The following is a 16,874-nucleotide window of genomic DNA, read 5'->3' as shown; positions in this document are numbered from 1 at the left end:
GACTCTGAGCAGTGGAAATGCAGCCTCTGGAGTGAGGAATCACGCTATCTGACAGTCTGATGGACGAATCGGGGTTTGGCAAAATGCATTGTACCAACTGTACTGGCCCAAATAGTGCCAACTGTAAAGTTTGGTGGAGGGGGAATAATGGTCTGGTGGTGTTTTTCATGGTTTGGGCTAGGCCCCTTAGTTCCAGTGAAAGGAAAACTTAGAGAGTTGTGCACTTCCAACTTTGTGGAAACAGTTTGCGGATGGCCCTTTCCTGTTTCAGCATGACAATGCACCCATGCACAAAGCAAGGTCCATGAAGAAATGGTTTTCCGAGTTTGGTGGCGAAGAACTTGACAGACCTTCATAAAGCCCTGACCTCTACCCCATCAAACATCTTTGGAATGCTGTTAGTCCAGAGTTAGTGCAACCCAATTTTCCACAGTCCTCTGCAGCACAGCAAGAGTGAGACTTAAGTTATGCAATACATGTTACATTTACTAGCAGTTTAAGTGTTACAGTAATGCAGTGTGTTTAGCAGTAGCCTGTAAACAGGTGAGTTAAGTGTGAATTGACACCATGTTATGTGTAGAAATTAACCCCCTAGCACTGGGCTTAATAAAGACACTTCTCTAGCTGCTAAAAGAGCGTGTCTTTTCACAGGTCGCTGTCTAAGTGAGAAAAGACCTGTAACAGTTCCTTCCAGCTGGTATGTATTTGTAATTGCAGGATGGCTTTAGATATTCTTACTGCAGGGCTCCACATACCCTTGAGCCAGGGGCTGTGTCTTCTTCCAGTATAAGAAGTAAATTATTGGGCACATAGTTAAATGCACTTAATTGGTCAGCTTTGCTTTTAATTTTAATTTTAATTAAATTTCATTAGAGAAAATCAGAAAACCCAAAAATTGACCAATCTAAAAAGTTGTTCTCTCCATGTCCACATGGGTTTCCTCTGGATACTCCAGTTTCCTCCCACATTACAAAGACAAGCAGGTTAGGTTAACTGGAGACTAAATTGCCCGTAGCTATGAATTGTGTGTGACTTGTGATTGATTAGCAATAGGATGTAAGCTATACCTAACCTGGACCAGGAATAAGCGGGTATAGATAATGGATGGATGGATGAACAGTAAAGAGTTAATTTGGCATGATTTTTAAAAAATGAAGTTTTGTAAAAATTGGAAAGATTCAAGACCATAACGGGAACCTTCAGGTGACAAGTCAGAGTGTAGACTAAGCTATGGGCATAGGAGTGAGTTTGACATTGGGGGGGAAACATTCTCTCCCCACCATCTACCCCCACCCACCTCCACAATTAATATAATAGACAGAGGAAAGGTTAATTGCTTCCAACAGAGCCAACTATGTCTATTAAAGATGCAGACGCATGCTAATCTCATCCATTCTCACTAGCAACAGCTGACTTTTCTGATTCAATATTGTTCTGTATGTATGCAAAAGCATACAAAAATGAAAGTATCACATTTAATCAACTTAATTAAACCGTATTTAATGTTGCCATTCATTTGTCTGAGTGCAACCTATTGGGCCTACTGATTAGTAAGTAACTACTGCACGATTTGAATTGAGCCCCATTAAAATGAATGATATTTGCTGTATCGGGTGGACTCGTTGACTGCGTTCCCGCAGCAATGTAGAATGCCTTCCAAAATAAAAGTAAATGGCAAACTTTTTTCCAGGCAAAGTTTTGGAGGTTGGGGGGCGGGGAGCGTGTAGAGGGAGTTTAACTGCTCCCAATATTGGAGGGGGGGTTCCTATGCCTATGGCAAGCCATTTTAACATTTAATAGCTAGACTGGATATGTATAGCCGATATCTGTAATTCAATTCTTCCTGGTCAAAAAAAAAACATTTCAGATATCCACAATGACATTCTTCCTATCCACAATTGTCATTTCAGATATCCACAACGTCTTTCTTCCTAGGACAGCATTTATTATTATCTTTTTGGATATTCTGGATATCCAAAAAGATAATAATAAATGCAAAAATGGCTCACTTCAGTTATGACCAGGGGTTAAATTGGGGGTGGACGCGGGTGGACAGCGTCCACCCACCTTTGGTAAATAAATAAATAATTTTGACCGGCAGTTTTACAAATAACTATGACAATCCAGTCCATTTTTCGTAGGCTCCAGACCATGTGTTCCCTCTAGCCAGTTACTCGCTCAACCAATCAAAAATCAGAAGAAAAAAAAACTCAGGAGTAACAGTCGTTATATAGACAGGCAAAGAAAGAAATATATCGTTGATTGTCTTGATTGTTTGGAAGCGGACACGGCAGGTAATTTCATTAACATGTAATTTCATCTATGCAACATTTTAAAGAGAGATGAATAAACAGCCCCCACGAGCGCCGGCTATTATTAACGGCAAATAAACAGCAGCTAAACTAGGATTGAATATTTCCCACATACATAACGTTTTACTCAGCGGCGACTGGTGAGCTGAAAATCGGTGGGGCGCAAAACTTTCCTTTTTGATCTCAACCAGTTTTCATTAGTAATTTTCCTTTATAATCAAGCGTGCCAACGATCGGATTAATCAAATGGCAAGTAGCCTAACACACAGCGTCTTCATACTGTGTTGGGGGATTAAATCATAAATTCAATTTACCCATCAAAAATCAGTTTTAATCACTAAGTAGTCTACACTTAACAAACAAGATACACCAGTCTGTTATCTACCGTGTTAGCCTTCAGAATAACCAGCAAAAACAAAACCTGCACTTCAATTTTGTTTACAATCTACGCATTGCAGATATTTGCCATGAATACGAGTGCGGAGAAAGAAGTGCATGTATCCGCAAATAATGTTGATTAAAAATGTGCACAATTTTGTACTTCAAATGAAAATAAATGTAGGCTATAAGGCCTAGGCTACTCGCTAAAACTGCCTATTTGGGGAGAGCTGGCTACATGATAGTATTGAGTAGCCTATTTTGTGGATTAACTGTATTAATACTCAAGGAAAATCAGGGGAAGATTTCGCTACTGCTTAGTGATTAAAACGAATTTTTCTAAATTGCATTTATAATTTAATCTCCCTTACACAATGCGAAGAAGCTGTGTCCCTTTCCAATTGATCAGTCAGATGTTTGCATGCTTGTTAATCACTGAAAATTAATTAAAACATTTTGAGATCAATGATTAGTTTAAAGGAAAGGTTTGCGCCTCACCAGTTTAAGAAAGATGGGGAAAGGAGGAAGAAAGTGAAGACAAGAGGAGGATGGCCGATTATTTTAGTGGGTAAAAAAAATTCTCAGCATTAATGACACTCAATAAATTTGAAATATTATGTAAAAGCTTGCATCAATAGTATACATTCTTTTTAAAACATTGTCTTCCTTAATTACAATTATGTGCACAATATATTAAAGATAAAACTATTTTAAGCTGTCACATTCATTGGTTTGTACCTTTTTTCACCCACCGTCCACCGGATCTCAGGGTCCACCAACCTCCCAAATCCCAGTTTAACCCCTGGTTATGACTAGTAACAATTGGATTGTAGATACCTGAAATGGGAGTTTTTCCTAGTAAGATTTCTATTGCAGATATCCAGAATGTTCATTCTGGATGTTGCGGTCTTAACACCTCCCTCTGCAACTGGATCCTGGACTTCCTGACGGGCAGACCCCAGGTGGTGAGAATGGGTAATCTCACCTCTTCTGCACTGACCCTGAGCACCGGAGCCCCTCAGGGCTGCGTACTCAGTCTCCTCATGTACGCCCTGTTCACGCACGACTGTGTGGCCACACGCAGCTCCAACGCCATCTTTAAGTTTGCAGATGACACCACCATCCTGGGTCTCATCTCCAACAACGATGAGACCGCCTACAGAGAGGAGGTCAGCGTCCTGGCAACATGGTGCCAGGACAATAACCTCTCTCTCAACGTCTGCAATACTAAGGAGATGATCGTGGACTTCAGGAAGCGACAGGGGGGGGGGTCACGCCCCCATTCACATCGACGGAGCTGAAGTGGAGAGAGTCTCCTGCTTCAAGTTCCTTGGTGTGGTCATAAATGATGACCTCACCTGGTCCAGGCAATCAGACGCAGCAGTGAAAACTGCCCAAAAGCGCCTATACTTCCTGAGGAGACTCAAGAAGTTTGGTATGTTTGCCAAAACCCTCATCAATTTCTACAGGTGCACCATTGAGAGCGTCCTCACTGGCTGCATTACTGCCTGGTACGGCAGCTGCTCCACTGCTGACCGCAAAGCCCTCCAGAGGGTGGTGAAGACAGCAGAGCGCATCATTGGCTGCCACCTCCCCTCTGCGCAAGGCATCTACCACACACGATGCCTTAGGAAAGCACAGAAAATCATAAAAGACTACAGCCACCCAGGCTATGGTCTGTTCTCGCTGCTGCCGTCTGGCAGACGCTACCGGAGCATCCCGGCACGGACGACCAGACTCACAAACAGTTTTTTCCCCCAGGCCATCAGGCTTCTCAACCAGCAACATTAATCTCAGGGATCACATTGATCACATGACCTCCTATGGATGCTCCTTCACTTCCTATGTACGTTCAATGTACATTATCACAATGTTATGCACATATTCATCAGCACTCCTGCACTTTATATGTTTAATATTTAAATATTTAATACTCCTGTTCTCATTGTCCATATCCCCCATCTGTACAGGCTGACACTGCTGCCAATGTTTAATATTATGTATATTTTAGATATTTTTTGATATTTTTGTCTGTTTTGCTTCTACGTAGTTGCTGCCTGCCATGTCATAAGAATTTCTTTGCTCAGAATGACCTTGTGTTATTATGTGCACTTGACAAATAAAAACACTTTGACCTTGACTTTGACTTTGAAATTGAAAGCCCAATACACATGAATGGCGAATGGCAATTGTCCTAGGAAGAATGACGTTGTGGATATATGAAATGACAATTGTGGATAGGGAGAATGTCATTGTGGATATCTGAAATGTTCTTCTTGACTAGGAAGAATTACGGATATCTGCAATCCAGTCTAGCTATTAAATGTTAAATCGGCCACTTATACTTTTTAAGGATTTTTAGATGTTTTGACTAGTACAATCAAAATGGTAGATATCTTGAAATACAATTTGTACTAGTAAGAATGTTATTGTGGATATCTTTAGTTACCATTCTGACTAGTGAGAATACAATTTTGACTAGGAGAAATGCTATTATGTATATCTAAAATGTAATTACTGATACGAGTGTGGTTCGATTAAATGTTTAAACGCCTTGCAATATAGCCTACGCCCCTGCACTAAGCCTATTCAAATGTTACATTTCAGTTTAAAAGGCCCCTGAAACCGAATGGGAAAGCGAAACTGAAAACAATCGGTAAGACTCGAGGAAAGTTCGGTTCCGTTGACATCAGTTGTTGACTTTTGCCGATGGCCTCTTTATTTAATCAAAAAGCAATGTGCTTTCCCTGACTTTAAATGTCGCGTCGTTGCACATTTTTTCGTTATATACGAGCGACAAAATTACAGCCTGCTGTTAGACATTATAACCAGGGTTTGCAGGTGTTTAGTAGCCTAAGCCTGGTGTTATTGTCTTGAAAACATATCCTCGAGTCTGGAGACCCGGCAGGAAAAAATGGAAGCGTTTTCATTGTTGACTTGGTTAAGCGTTTTGGATGACAAAAAAAAAAACATTGCAGTGAAAATATTTTCTAAATATTATTTAGTTCATTTTTTATTGAATGTCGCGTTGGTTTCAGCTTACTAGAATAGCACATAGGCCTATGGTTATTATGGGCAAGACCGGAGACTCATGTTTGGACAAAAATGAATTGCCGGGTTTTAGGAGTAAGCCTGTGAAGTGGACAGCTGCTGCTACTACAGCTTCAAATCCCCGCAGGCAATTGAATAAAGTTTTCATGTTTACCCTGATGCAATTATTAAATGTGTCAGTTGGATTGCATCGTTACCCAGAACCTGTCTTTATAAGAAGTCAATAAAGCTGAGATTAATCTGTTATTGGTCCCTCTGATCATCTGACTTATTTTTGAGTTTTCATTCAATTTTCTTCGCCTGTAATGGCATGTAAAGCATGCGCTGTGAAAATGTTACCCAACGTGACGACGATAGAAACAAAAAAACTAAACTAAAAATAATTTGAAAATACAAAGCAATTATATAATAACATCAATACTGTATTTATTGGAAAATATGTTTGCTGTATATGCGTATAAAACATACAAAAGTGGAGAAAATGTCATTTTAATTTCAGGAATACTGTTCTTTAAATAAATAAATAAATAAATAATTAACTCTACTCAGATTTGAACCGATACAAGGCAAAATATGCATGGTGGAAGTGGAAGAAGTAAACATTCAGCATTCCGTTTTATAGTCTTCTTGGCCAACGCAGCATGTCAGAGCGGTGGTCCAGGATGAAGTGCAAGGTCCGCACTAGTTCTTTCCGGACAATTTCCCAGGCACAAAAACTGAAACTCTGCGGGGGGGGGGGGGGGACAATGCGAAGAGTCGTATCACACAGTATATAGGCCTGCTAACAGTACGTTTTTCTGACTCTGATGTCTCATGATTACGTTTTCAAATCATCCCACCACTCACACGTGAGAAGTGGGTTGAGATAATACATAGCCTAAGTGAAAACAAATAGGCTACATAATTCTTCCCCAGGTGCAACTAGGCATACTGTACGTAAAATCCCCATGTTTATATGCCCAGCGTTCGTTTTTTCCCGGTATCCAATGTTAGAGTTGACTTAACATTGAACATTTTACTACATGCGTAGTAGAACTCCTAGAAAATGTTATCGCTTATGTATGAGGTTACTTGTACCTTTTCCTGTAAAAGAGAAGTAATTTTATCGAAGTAGCTCTTCAGTGCCGTCGCCCTGTCAGAGAAATCCGTGTTCATATCCACATCATTGGGTTTGCTACTCATCGTCTGAAGAAATAAAAAATAAAAAAAACATGGGCGTTAAAAATTGTTGCTATTTCATCTAATTAATGCGATGACGATACAGCACGCTTATCTGCATTTGCCTGTTTGAACAAGCTAAACAATTATTAGGCCAGGCCTATAATATTAAACATGCGTTGGCAGGGAAACTTCATCAATCCGCACATTGTTCCCATTAAGCAAAATGGTTATGTAGAATGTGCACTTACACATTTACTGAAACTGTCAACCTGACGATAGACAATGTTCTGAAAGTCATCCATTATCTTTTCATCCCATTTCGTTGGCAGGTCTCCATCTTCAAGCACCAGACTGAGGCTTCTCAAGGTTTCATAGATGGCCATTTTGACGCCTGTCTCTTGCTTTGATGAAAACAGAAGGGTTCATCGTCATTTTCGTTGAGTTACTGTTAAACTTAAACTTTAAAAAAATAAAATTAATTAGGATGCGAATACCATGTGTGGGCTACTCGAATAACGCGTCAGAAATGCACATAATAGACAAGTACAACAGCTGCACTCCAACTCATTTAAAATACAACAAGAGGTGCGTTTCCCAAGTCTCATAAGGTAACGTGCTACCCAAACTCCGAAGTTAGCAGTGTGGCTTGTTATTTTGCTGTGGGGGTGGTCCAGAGCGCTAGTGAGATAAAAATAAAAATAATAAAAAAGGCCAAATGAAACCTCACGCGTAGCCTACAAACCATCTAATTGTGGTGTGGTGTAGCCAAGTCTACACCAAAAACTAGCCTACAAAGGAGCGAATATTCGTGTTACAAAATTACTCTCGTCATCGGGAAACCCGCCACAGTTCAGTTGTCTTATTTTACCATTCATAAACCACATGTTTCAGAACCAGTAGCCTACTTACCTCAATTGTCCCGTTAGACTCAAAAGCAGAAGATGGAAACATAATCAAAACATTCTCCTTGATGCACTGAAGAGGGAAATGTCCTCCCTGGAACAAATATTCATAATATAAATATGTCATAGGGTTATGCATATATTCGTACAGTTTTCGTTTATATTTCCAGAGTTGATAGATTACACGCATTTTGTATTCCTCCAACTCACCGCGTCTTTTAGCAGGTTGTGGCTTGTTCTAATGAGATTGCCATCAAGCTGGCATGTCTGAGGCATAGACCATGCCTGGGTAAGGAACACGAAGATGAACCAAAAAGCCATCCTAAGTATCCTATGATGAGTTCCTTAAAACAAACGAATTGTGTCGGATTAAAATATTTAGACGTTTAGTCATTTCACCAATACAATGATGTCACGGTTATTAAGCAATGTCTGAATTGGGTTTACCTGTATATAGTTTCGTCCCGAAGCCTTCCCAAGTGTGGTCGGGCTTTTGAATCCATTCTGTGGTTTATATCGTCTGAAATCACGGATGAATGAAAAATGAAAGATGACCTAAATTTTCAACATTTGATGAAAGTGAATTAAAATGGGAAAGTTCCACCAGGAAGCAACCGCAAATACGGAAAGCATTGGCTCAACGGATTCACCCTACACCCACTGAAACTCGCTGCACAGTTACATCAATCGTAGGCTACACATATTAGTAGTGGCAGCAGTAGTAGTTGCTGTAGTAGTAGCAGTAGTAGCGATTGTCAAAATTGGGATATCCAGCTTTAAAAATATAGCTACATGTAGCCTACAGTAGATTCTTTGGTAATTATATCTTACATTAATTGTAATTTTCTGCTAGATTAAAGCCCCCAATTGACATTAGTTATCTATGACAAATGGGATGCTGAATGTGGCAGAATGTATTTTACCATGCATTTTCCCCCACATTTAGCCAGAATGTTCTTTTTTTCTCGTATTTAACTGAAAGAAATCACCTTTTTCTGATTTTTTTTAATGACAGGTCTAATAGGCTATCCCAAAATTATATATTTCAGGCAACAAAAGAAATATTTTAGATAAATGTTTTATCATGAACTGATAATATATTCAATATTTATTATTTAGCAAATCCTTTTTTCTTAAATGTTTCAAACTTTTAGCAAACATTATGTTATTTAGTCAATGTTTCATACATTTATGCAATAATTCATAAATATATATATATATATATATATATATATATGAAGTTACCGATATGACAGCTAAAATAGGAAAATTAATATGAATGGTCATAACCTCGCCTCATAATAGGCAAGCCATAACAATATCACTATCTAGCCATCAGTGGCTTTGTTTCCATGTTTCTATTGCACATTAAAACACAAAACATTACAGAACCATATCAGCGCTGAAAAACGTCATGGTTGCTTTAGCAGTATTTTTAGGGTCCTTGTTTTGCTACAAGGTGAAGCACCATCCAATGAGGTTTGTGGTGTGTTCTTGGATCTGACCAGAAACGTTGCTTGTAAACTTCAATATTTCTGACAGCAGTCATATCATTAATAAAGACAAGTGAGCCTGTTCCAGTGACAGCCATTACATGCCTAAACCATAACACTGCATCCACCCTGTTTTGCAGATGAGGTGGTATGCTTTGGATCATGAGCAGTCCATTTCTTTGTCCACACTTTCCTTTTCTCCTCACTTTGGTAAAGGTTAAAACTCATAATCTGTCTATAAGACTTTGTTACAGAACTCTATAGTTTTTTAAACTTATTATTAGTAAACTCCAACCTGCCCATTCTGTTCGTGAAGCTTAACAGTGGTTTACATCTTATGGTGAACCCCCTGAGGTCATGCTGGTGTACTTTTACCTTTCCGGTAGTCTTTGGGAAATCTATGCCTACATCCTGGAGACTGTTTTTGAAATCTGTCTTACAGTTGAAAAGGAATTTTTCTTCACAATTGAAAATATTCTTTGGTCAGGCACTACAGTGGTCTCCTGTATGCTACCAGATAATTTGCTATTGCTGAGCTCACCAATGATTTGCTTTGCAATGCGTGCATTCTAACACTGTACCTAACAGTTTATTTTCACAGGCCCAATGTTTTTTATAATATCTCTGATCAATTTATTCATATTTCAGCCTTATGATGCCCGCTTTACTAGCATTCACACATCTTTGGTCCTCCTGTTGAGAGACAACAGTGACAGACTTCAAATGCAAATGCCACCCCTAGAATTAAGTATAGACCATCCAATTACTCCCCCACCACCCCCCACCCCCCCAAACTGGGGGGACTATGTCAGAAAAGGGCAATAATTTCCACACGGATCACCCAATATGGATGTAAATACCTTCAAATTAAAGCTGACAGACTCTTCAAATCCAATGTACTGTAGTAATAATTGTTTTACTGTTCCGATGTTTTTGCATTTAAGATTTAACTCAACAATTCACATGTGGTTAAAGTTTATATTCTCAGCTTTTATTTAAGGGTATTTTCATACAGTTTGGTTTCACTGGTAGAAATGACAGATTTTTTTTGGAAATAGTCCCCCATTTCAATGCATCATAATGTTTGGGACCAATGGTGTCACAGGTGTTTCAGGTGTGTTGAATTGCTTCCTTAGTGCAGGTATAAAAGAGCTTTCAGTATCTAGTCTTGATTTTAGCCTTCTGATTACCTTCGGAGTCTGTTATTGGCGTTTGTCAACATTAGGACCAGAGTCGTGCCAATGAAACTCAAGGAAGCCTTTATGAGGGTGAGAAAAAAGAATGTGTCACTGACTGCTGTCAACAGAAGACTGCATGAACAGAAATACACTGCAGGCTACACTGCAATATTCAAACCACTGGTAAGCTGTAAAAACAGAATGGCCAATACAGTTTGCTAAAAACCACATAAAGGACCCTGCAGAGTTCTGGGAAAAAAAGTGTTGTGGATAAATAAGAGCAAGATTCACTTGAATCAGAGTTATAGCATGATCAAAGTGTGGAGGCTAGTGGGAACAGCGCAAGATCCCTCATCTGTGAAACAAGAATAAATAGCAGCAGAATAAATTCTGAAGTGAACAGACGCATCTTCGCTACTCAAGTTCAACCAAATGTCTCAGTTCATTGTATTCACTGTAGAGGTCTTCCTTGGCTTGCTAGGCTCTTTCTGATTTCAGAGCTCACCAGTGCTCACTTTCTTCTTTATGGTGTTCCAAACGTTTGGTCAGCCTAAGGTTTGGCCTATGTCTCTGACTGTTTTCTTTTTCTTTTTTCTCAGTCTCACAATGGCTTCATTGACTTTCACTGGCATGACTCTGGTCCTCATGTTGACAAATGGCAAAAACAGGCTCCAAAGACAATCAAAACTAGCTACCAAAAGCTTATGCGTGCATTAAGGAAGTAATTGAACACACCTGACTAATCAGAAACTCCTGTGATGCCATTTATCCCAAACATTATGATGCCTTTAAATCAAAGAATGTGTACTTCAACCACATGTGAATTGTTTGATTACAAATCTAAAATTGTGGAGTACATAGCTAAAACAAGAAAAAATGTCTTTTTGGCAAACATTATGGAGCTCACTCTGTGTGTACATAGGAACAAACGAGTGTCAGCTGTGTGGTGGGATATTTAAAAAGCTTCAATTTTAGCTTATAGCGGCAGAGCAACCTACATTTTAATTTTTAACTGTATCTTTTTAGTGGTCTCTTTTTGGTTGTTTGTCTTCTGCAGTCATTTGCATTTAGTTGTTTCTTTTGGGATTTACCATTTTTCTTTTGGGGATAGATGGGTGATAGCATAGTGTGAATCAGTGTGGAACCTTACATGCAGAAGATGACGATCATCCAAGTAGGCGAGCCTTCTTTTCAGGCTTTGGTCGGACATCGGAGCACCTCCAGCATAGGATCATATGGACACAATTTTTTTTGCCTGATATGGGTAGCCATTTTGTGTGCATGCACACAAGTATATTAAATATCACTCTTTTTATAACTGTGATTGGTGTGTGGCATTTATATTAACCTAGATTGTATTACCTGGTTATTATAACGCAGGGGGTTGTTGGCTATAACAGGGAAAATTTTGCATTAGGCCCTTGTTGTCAATATACCACAGATTTTTTCTCTGCCTGATAGTTAATTGATTGACTAATGTCACTGCTAGGCCACAGATCTCACTCATCTTATGATGAGTCTCTCATCCCAGATCATGAGAGACAAGAAATGACAACCAGTAGTAATGCCTCAAGGACAAGATTCTAATAGCCCCAAATTAATTGGACAACTAAAAAAAAATCCTGAATTAAATGGACAGTTTAAATGCCACATCACAGTGGAAAAGGACCCCAGTGCAGATTGTTATACTTATTCTCTGAGTCCTGGGTCAAAGAGATTGATTTAACTATGACCTTAGACAAAAACCAAAACAAACACGAGAGGAACTGCAGAATAAACTTGACAATGGGTTGCTAGAAGCTGTGGTAGACGTGCATGTAAAACACTTAGACCAAGCAATGAACCAGGAGGAACAGGGAACTTAAATATACAGGACAACAGGTGAGCAGAATCAAAGGTGAAACAGATCAAACTGGGAACTAGAACTGGGGAAATAGTGGCATCTGGTGGTCTTGGACTGGAATTGTGACATTAAAAAAGGCGGGGAAGGGATAGTCGCGGTGGGGTGTTTTAATATCATATAAAAATGTAAATCAGAATATCTTTATTTTTGCACATATTAGTCTGGTATAGCAAGTATGTCAAATAGAGGCACTACATTGTAATATAGCAAGTATATAAGGCAAAAAGACTGCAGTCTGTTAACATAAGAAAATCAGGTAAAGACACTACAGTCGTCATAGCAAGTATATCAGGAAAAGGGACTAGTCTGTTATTGCAAATATGTCAGATAGACTACAACCTGTTATAGAAAGTATATGGGGAAAAGAGGCTGTCTGATATGGCAAGTATATCAGGTAAAGACATTATAGTCTGATATAGCAAGTATATCAGGCAAAAACGCTACAGTCTGATATAGCAAGTATATCAGGTAAAGAGGCTACAGTCTGATGTACAAAGTATATGAGGAAAAGAGACTACAATCTCATAGAGCAAGTTTATTTGGTAAAGAGACTACAGTATATTATAGCAAGTACATGAGGTAAAGAGACTACAGTCTGTTATAAGAAAGTATATAGACTGCACTCTTCTGTACCAAGTGTGTCTTTTATTGAAAGGAACGATAGGTGAAACCATCTGCAGATAATTTAATAATTTTATTTCAAGACAAAATTTCTAACACATTGTAAATACAATGTTTAAATAAGTTAATATCACCGAATAAATAAATGCATAAATAAATAGATACATAAATATGGGTAGTAATGACACAATTGACTCCACAGACAGTTTCGAATTAAAATGAGGCTTGAATGCTAACTGGCTGAGGTGGGAAGCTTCCTGGAATTGTTAGTAGCATTCCATGGTTCTGTGCCTTTACTTAAGGACAGGAGTGGTTCCTATTGGAATGTTTTTTTTTTGTTGTTGTTGTTGTTGTTTTTTTACCCAGTGGCTACATTCATAGCAAATCATGGTGATTTTGCTTATTGTAGTCAATCATCTCAAGTCTCATTTTCAGTACATTACATATAAAGCATAGAAGTGGATGTAGTACATCCTGTAGTATATTCCTTCAATTTTGTAAACGTAGAAGTGCCAAAATTCCAGCTTGAGCTTCGAAGTGTACATGACATATCCTATCCTGTAGACTCTTTGTGTCCAGAATTGTGGGCAATCCTTGGAACATGGCTTAGGAGTGTCAGTATTTCAGCTCTCACAATCTCCCAGGCACAGCGACTGTACTTCTGAAAATGAAATGGGGAAATCAGAACAAAATCCATTGTCTGAAAATGCAACAAATGCAAAATGCTCTGTAATTTGAATACCAGAAACTTCCATTAGTTTCCCTTGAGACAAATATGTTTTCAAGTTTTTAAAAAGTCCCCAGAATGTTTCAAGTTTGTGTAAAACATAATTTTGTGTTCCAGAACTATGAAGAACAAAGGTCAGTGGACTGCAATGACAGGACAGAGCTGAAATAACTATTTGATTCATGTTATTTATAGTACACTAACATTTTACATGTTAACATGTCATGTATTATGTGGGGATTCTGGAAATAATTGTATACCAATGATTAGACTTATAACTTTTATTAAAGTCCTTTTCTACCTCGGTTGACAGGAAGCGTGAAAGTTTTCTGAAGTACACTCTTTTCCCATCATTTTTTGCTGGCCGAGATGACTTGCTCTATAACACAAAAATGTCATTATTAGTGTTCCCTTAACTGTAAACAATGAGTAAACGACACAGGAAAATTCAAATAAATGCGCATGTCACTTGTCAAGAAATATGCTTGTCTCTTGTCTTTTAATGCAACAGTATGACATCACATGTGAAATCAGTATGATAGGACAGTTCAAATTACATACAGATATCAATCTGAGTCTGTGACATTGTTATTTCGATAATGTACATTGACACAAAAGTGTCAACAAATTATTTAAATTAAACAAAATAGGAAAAAAAAGAAAAGTAATTTAAATGGAAATAACCCAACTTCAATATGAAAACTTACTGTTAAACGTGCACAGGTTGAAAACGTCCTACTTTGCCGTTTCAGGAGGTTTGTGAAGGATTCCAGCTTGGACATATTCCAGTTGACTGCTGTCTTATTCTTTCGGAAGATTCTCCAAGTGAGATTGAAAACCTGTTGCAGGGTTGAAATATTGTCTTCCTCCTGCAATGTGAAAATGAGAGTTTGCTTGGTTTTATTGAAACACGTGCACCCGTTCAAATAAACTTATTACACAATGCAATTCTATATCGCCCAATTGGCTATCAAATCTCAAAGATGGAAATAAGTTTTTTAATGATGGTTTGAAGCACCAGAATCGCTACGATCTTTTGTTTGTGAACAAATTCGTTTTAAACAGACCGTTCTATATGTCTATATGTAAACAGCTGTAAAATAAACGCCGATAGATAAGTTAAGCTTCCAAAGGCCACAAAAATACGACAAAGGTACGGTCATGTCTTCATTTACCACTGCATCTTGTTCAATTAGTGAGCAAATAACACATATTTTCAGAAGGCGCAAAACCTGGAATTCCACAGCCGCTGGGCTTTTAGACCGTTGATCATCTATTTTTTTTATTCCCCATTTGGCCAGTTCATACTGAAAAAGCTCTGGTAAACTACCTCACATCTACTAACTGAGACCTGTTTAACAAAAACAAATCGCGGCTAACCACTTTCACTGTACAAACCGAGTTTCAGTGAAACAAATCGAGTGATACATCTGCTAACAAGAATAAATATTAAGCATAAAAAAATATATATATAAGTAATTAATGTTAATAATAAGGATTTGCAGTAGTAACTTAAGGTGAAATAATGCATTGACCCTGTTACTTTTCCGATTTTTACAAATTGTCCAGCTGTCTAAATTTTTTCTTGTTTTTCTTTTCTTGTGATGTATCAAATGCCCATATTGAGAAGCGTGATAGCCTGCCTGCTCTGTACAAATGTGGAGAGCGATTATTGATTGATAGACTGGATTCATTTTAGTTCTAATTACATACAAAAATTGCCTCAAAATCATATAAAGCACCTTCAGATCAAGCAGCTTCTGTCGTTCGTCATGGCTTATATTTATCCTCATCGCTTCTTGTTGACAATCCTTGGGTAATCTTTTGCCCTGGTAAATTGCATAAATAACAGTACAAGGGTTAATAACAAGAAAAACAAGAAACTTGGAAGTCTGTATTCAGTCCTCGATTTACTAGGATGCGACAATTTAATAATTTGCTGGAAGAATATGAGACAATTTTAAGTAAAACCAAAAATCTTACCACGGATTCCAGGAGAGTGATGCTTTTTGTAATATAAGGATGCTTTTGTTCAATGCATGCAGGAAGCACAGCTGGAAGAGTGGCAAGTATACACCAAAGCAAACGTCCTACAACAACCATCGCGAAATTATTTAGTCACTGTCAATATTTTGTCTCTCTGTAATCGTCAGTAGTGCTGTAGGTTCTTAACACAGTGCTTCTGTGCTTTATACTGTGTTGAGTGTTGCTGTTTTGTGGGACTATTTGAATAGTCCATATAATAATGCTGAAGTAGGGAAACTGAAACGGCGGTAAGAAAAGTCCCGCTAGAACTTCTGTCCCTCTTTCATAAATTAGCCACTTCTACAGCCCACGCATCCCTACAGTAAAGCAATACACACTCACATATATTTATATATAGCCTACTATTAAATACGAATTGGATTTAAACAAGTTATTCAGAATGTTCCAACATCTCATATATGACTCGTTCTGGACCGAGGTGAGCCAACCCGGGTGCAAAAGTTCTAAGGACTTGTCAATTGGGGCTATTCATTGCGATCTTTTGTTTGTTGTGTTATATCACATGCTATTTTTTAACGGGATTTCCCCTGTAAAGAAGTTTCGAGTGCCGTTACTGGGGTTATTTATTTAGGGTATCTGGCGAACAAAACAACGCTGAAGAAAAGGTCATTTTCTTTTTGTCCCCTAGGTTTATTTTCGCCGAAAATGTAATTTTGGTCGAACAATTCTAACATAGGCTATCACTTGTCGAAAAAAATCATTTAAAAAAATAATGAATTGCAAACACTTTAAATTATTTGATTACGTGTGACAGCAACTGAATGAACCGCGAGTAGGCTCCACCTTGCTTTCGCTGCAGAACTTTCATTTTCAGATTACGCCATTCGCGTTACGGGGCATTTCGTCATAGGCCTACTTCCGCATCTTTTTCAAATGGTCTCATTTAGCTTTATTGTTATATGTAATGTGGCACTTGCTTAAAATAGCCTATTATTAAAATTGTTATTGTAGTAACCTAAGCTACATTACGCATATCCCTTAAGCGCAGGTGCGAAGAGGGGGAGGTGCCAGGCGTCCTGAGGTAGCGGAACGGAGGGGCTGGCATGTTGGGTTTAAAGATCTTGTGGAGGTATGCTGGGGCTGATCCCTTGACTGCCTGGTA

The 16,874-nt window shown here is 38.4% G+C and overlaps 1 protein-coding gene across 1 annotated transcript; it reads right to left on the bottom strand.

Moving 5' to 3' along the window:
* Positions 1-6,142: 6,142 nt before the first annotated feature.
* Positions 6,143-8,386, bottom strand: LOC135249497 (interferon alpha-7-like). Its single transcript, XM_064325126.1, has 6 exons — positions 8,252-8,386; positions 8,015-8,148; positions 7,812-7,898; positions 7,151-7,303; positions 6,819-6,926; positions 6,143-6,465 (listed from the first exon to the last, which is right to left on the bottom strand). Exons 2-6 carry the CDS (start codon positions 8,123-8,125, stop codon positions 6,358-6,360), a joined length of 567 nt encoding a protein of 188 aa, XP_064181196.1. The 5' UTR covers positions 8,126-8,148; positions 8,252-8,386; the 3' UTR covers positions 6,143-6,357.
* Between the last annotated feature and the right edge of the window lie 8,488 nt (positions 8,387-16,874).

Source organism: Anguilla rostrata, chromosome 2 (assembly GCF_018555375.3).
Source record: "Anguilla rostrata isolate EN2019 chromosome 2, ASM1855537v3, whole genome shotgun sequence".
NCBI lineage: Eukaryota > Metazoa > Chordata > Actinopteri > Anguilliformes > Anguillidae > Anguilla > Anguilla rostrata.
The sequence above is the reverse complement of the archived record's forward strand: the minus strand, read 5'-3'. Positions and strand labels throughout refer to the sequence as shown.

What these genes read in the sequence shown, in the direction of transcription:
- LOC135249497 (XM_064325126.1), bottom strand. Translation starts at nt 8,125, where the DNA reads ATGGCTTTTTGGTTCATCTTCGTGTTCCTTACCCAGGCATGGTCTATG. An exon ending in ACAACCTGCTAAAAGACGCG is followed by an intron (nt 7,899 to 8,014) that starts GTGAGTTGGAGG and finishes TATTTGTTCCAG; the next exon opens with GGAGGACATTTCCCTCTTCA. An exon ending in AGTCTAACGGGACAATTGAG is followed by an intron (nt 7,304 to 7,811) that starts GTAAGTAGGCTA and finishes TTTTCATCAAAG; the next exon opens with CAAGAGACAGGCGTCAAAAT.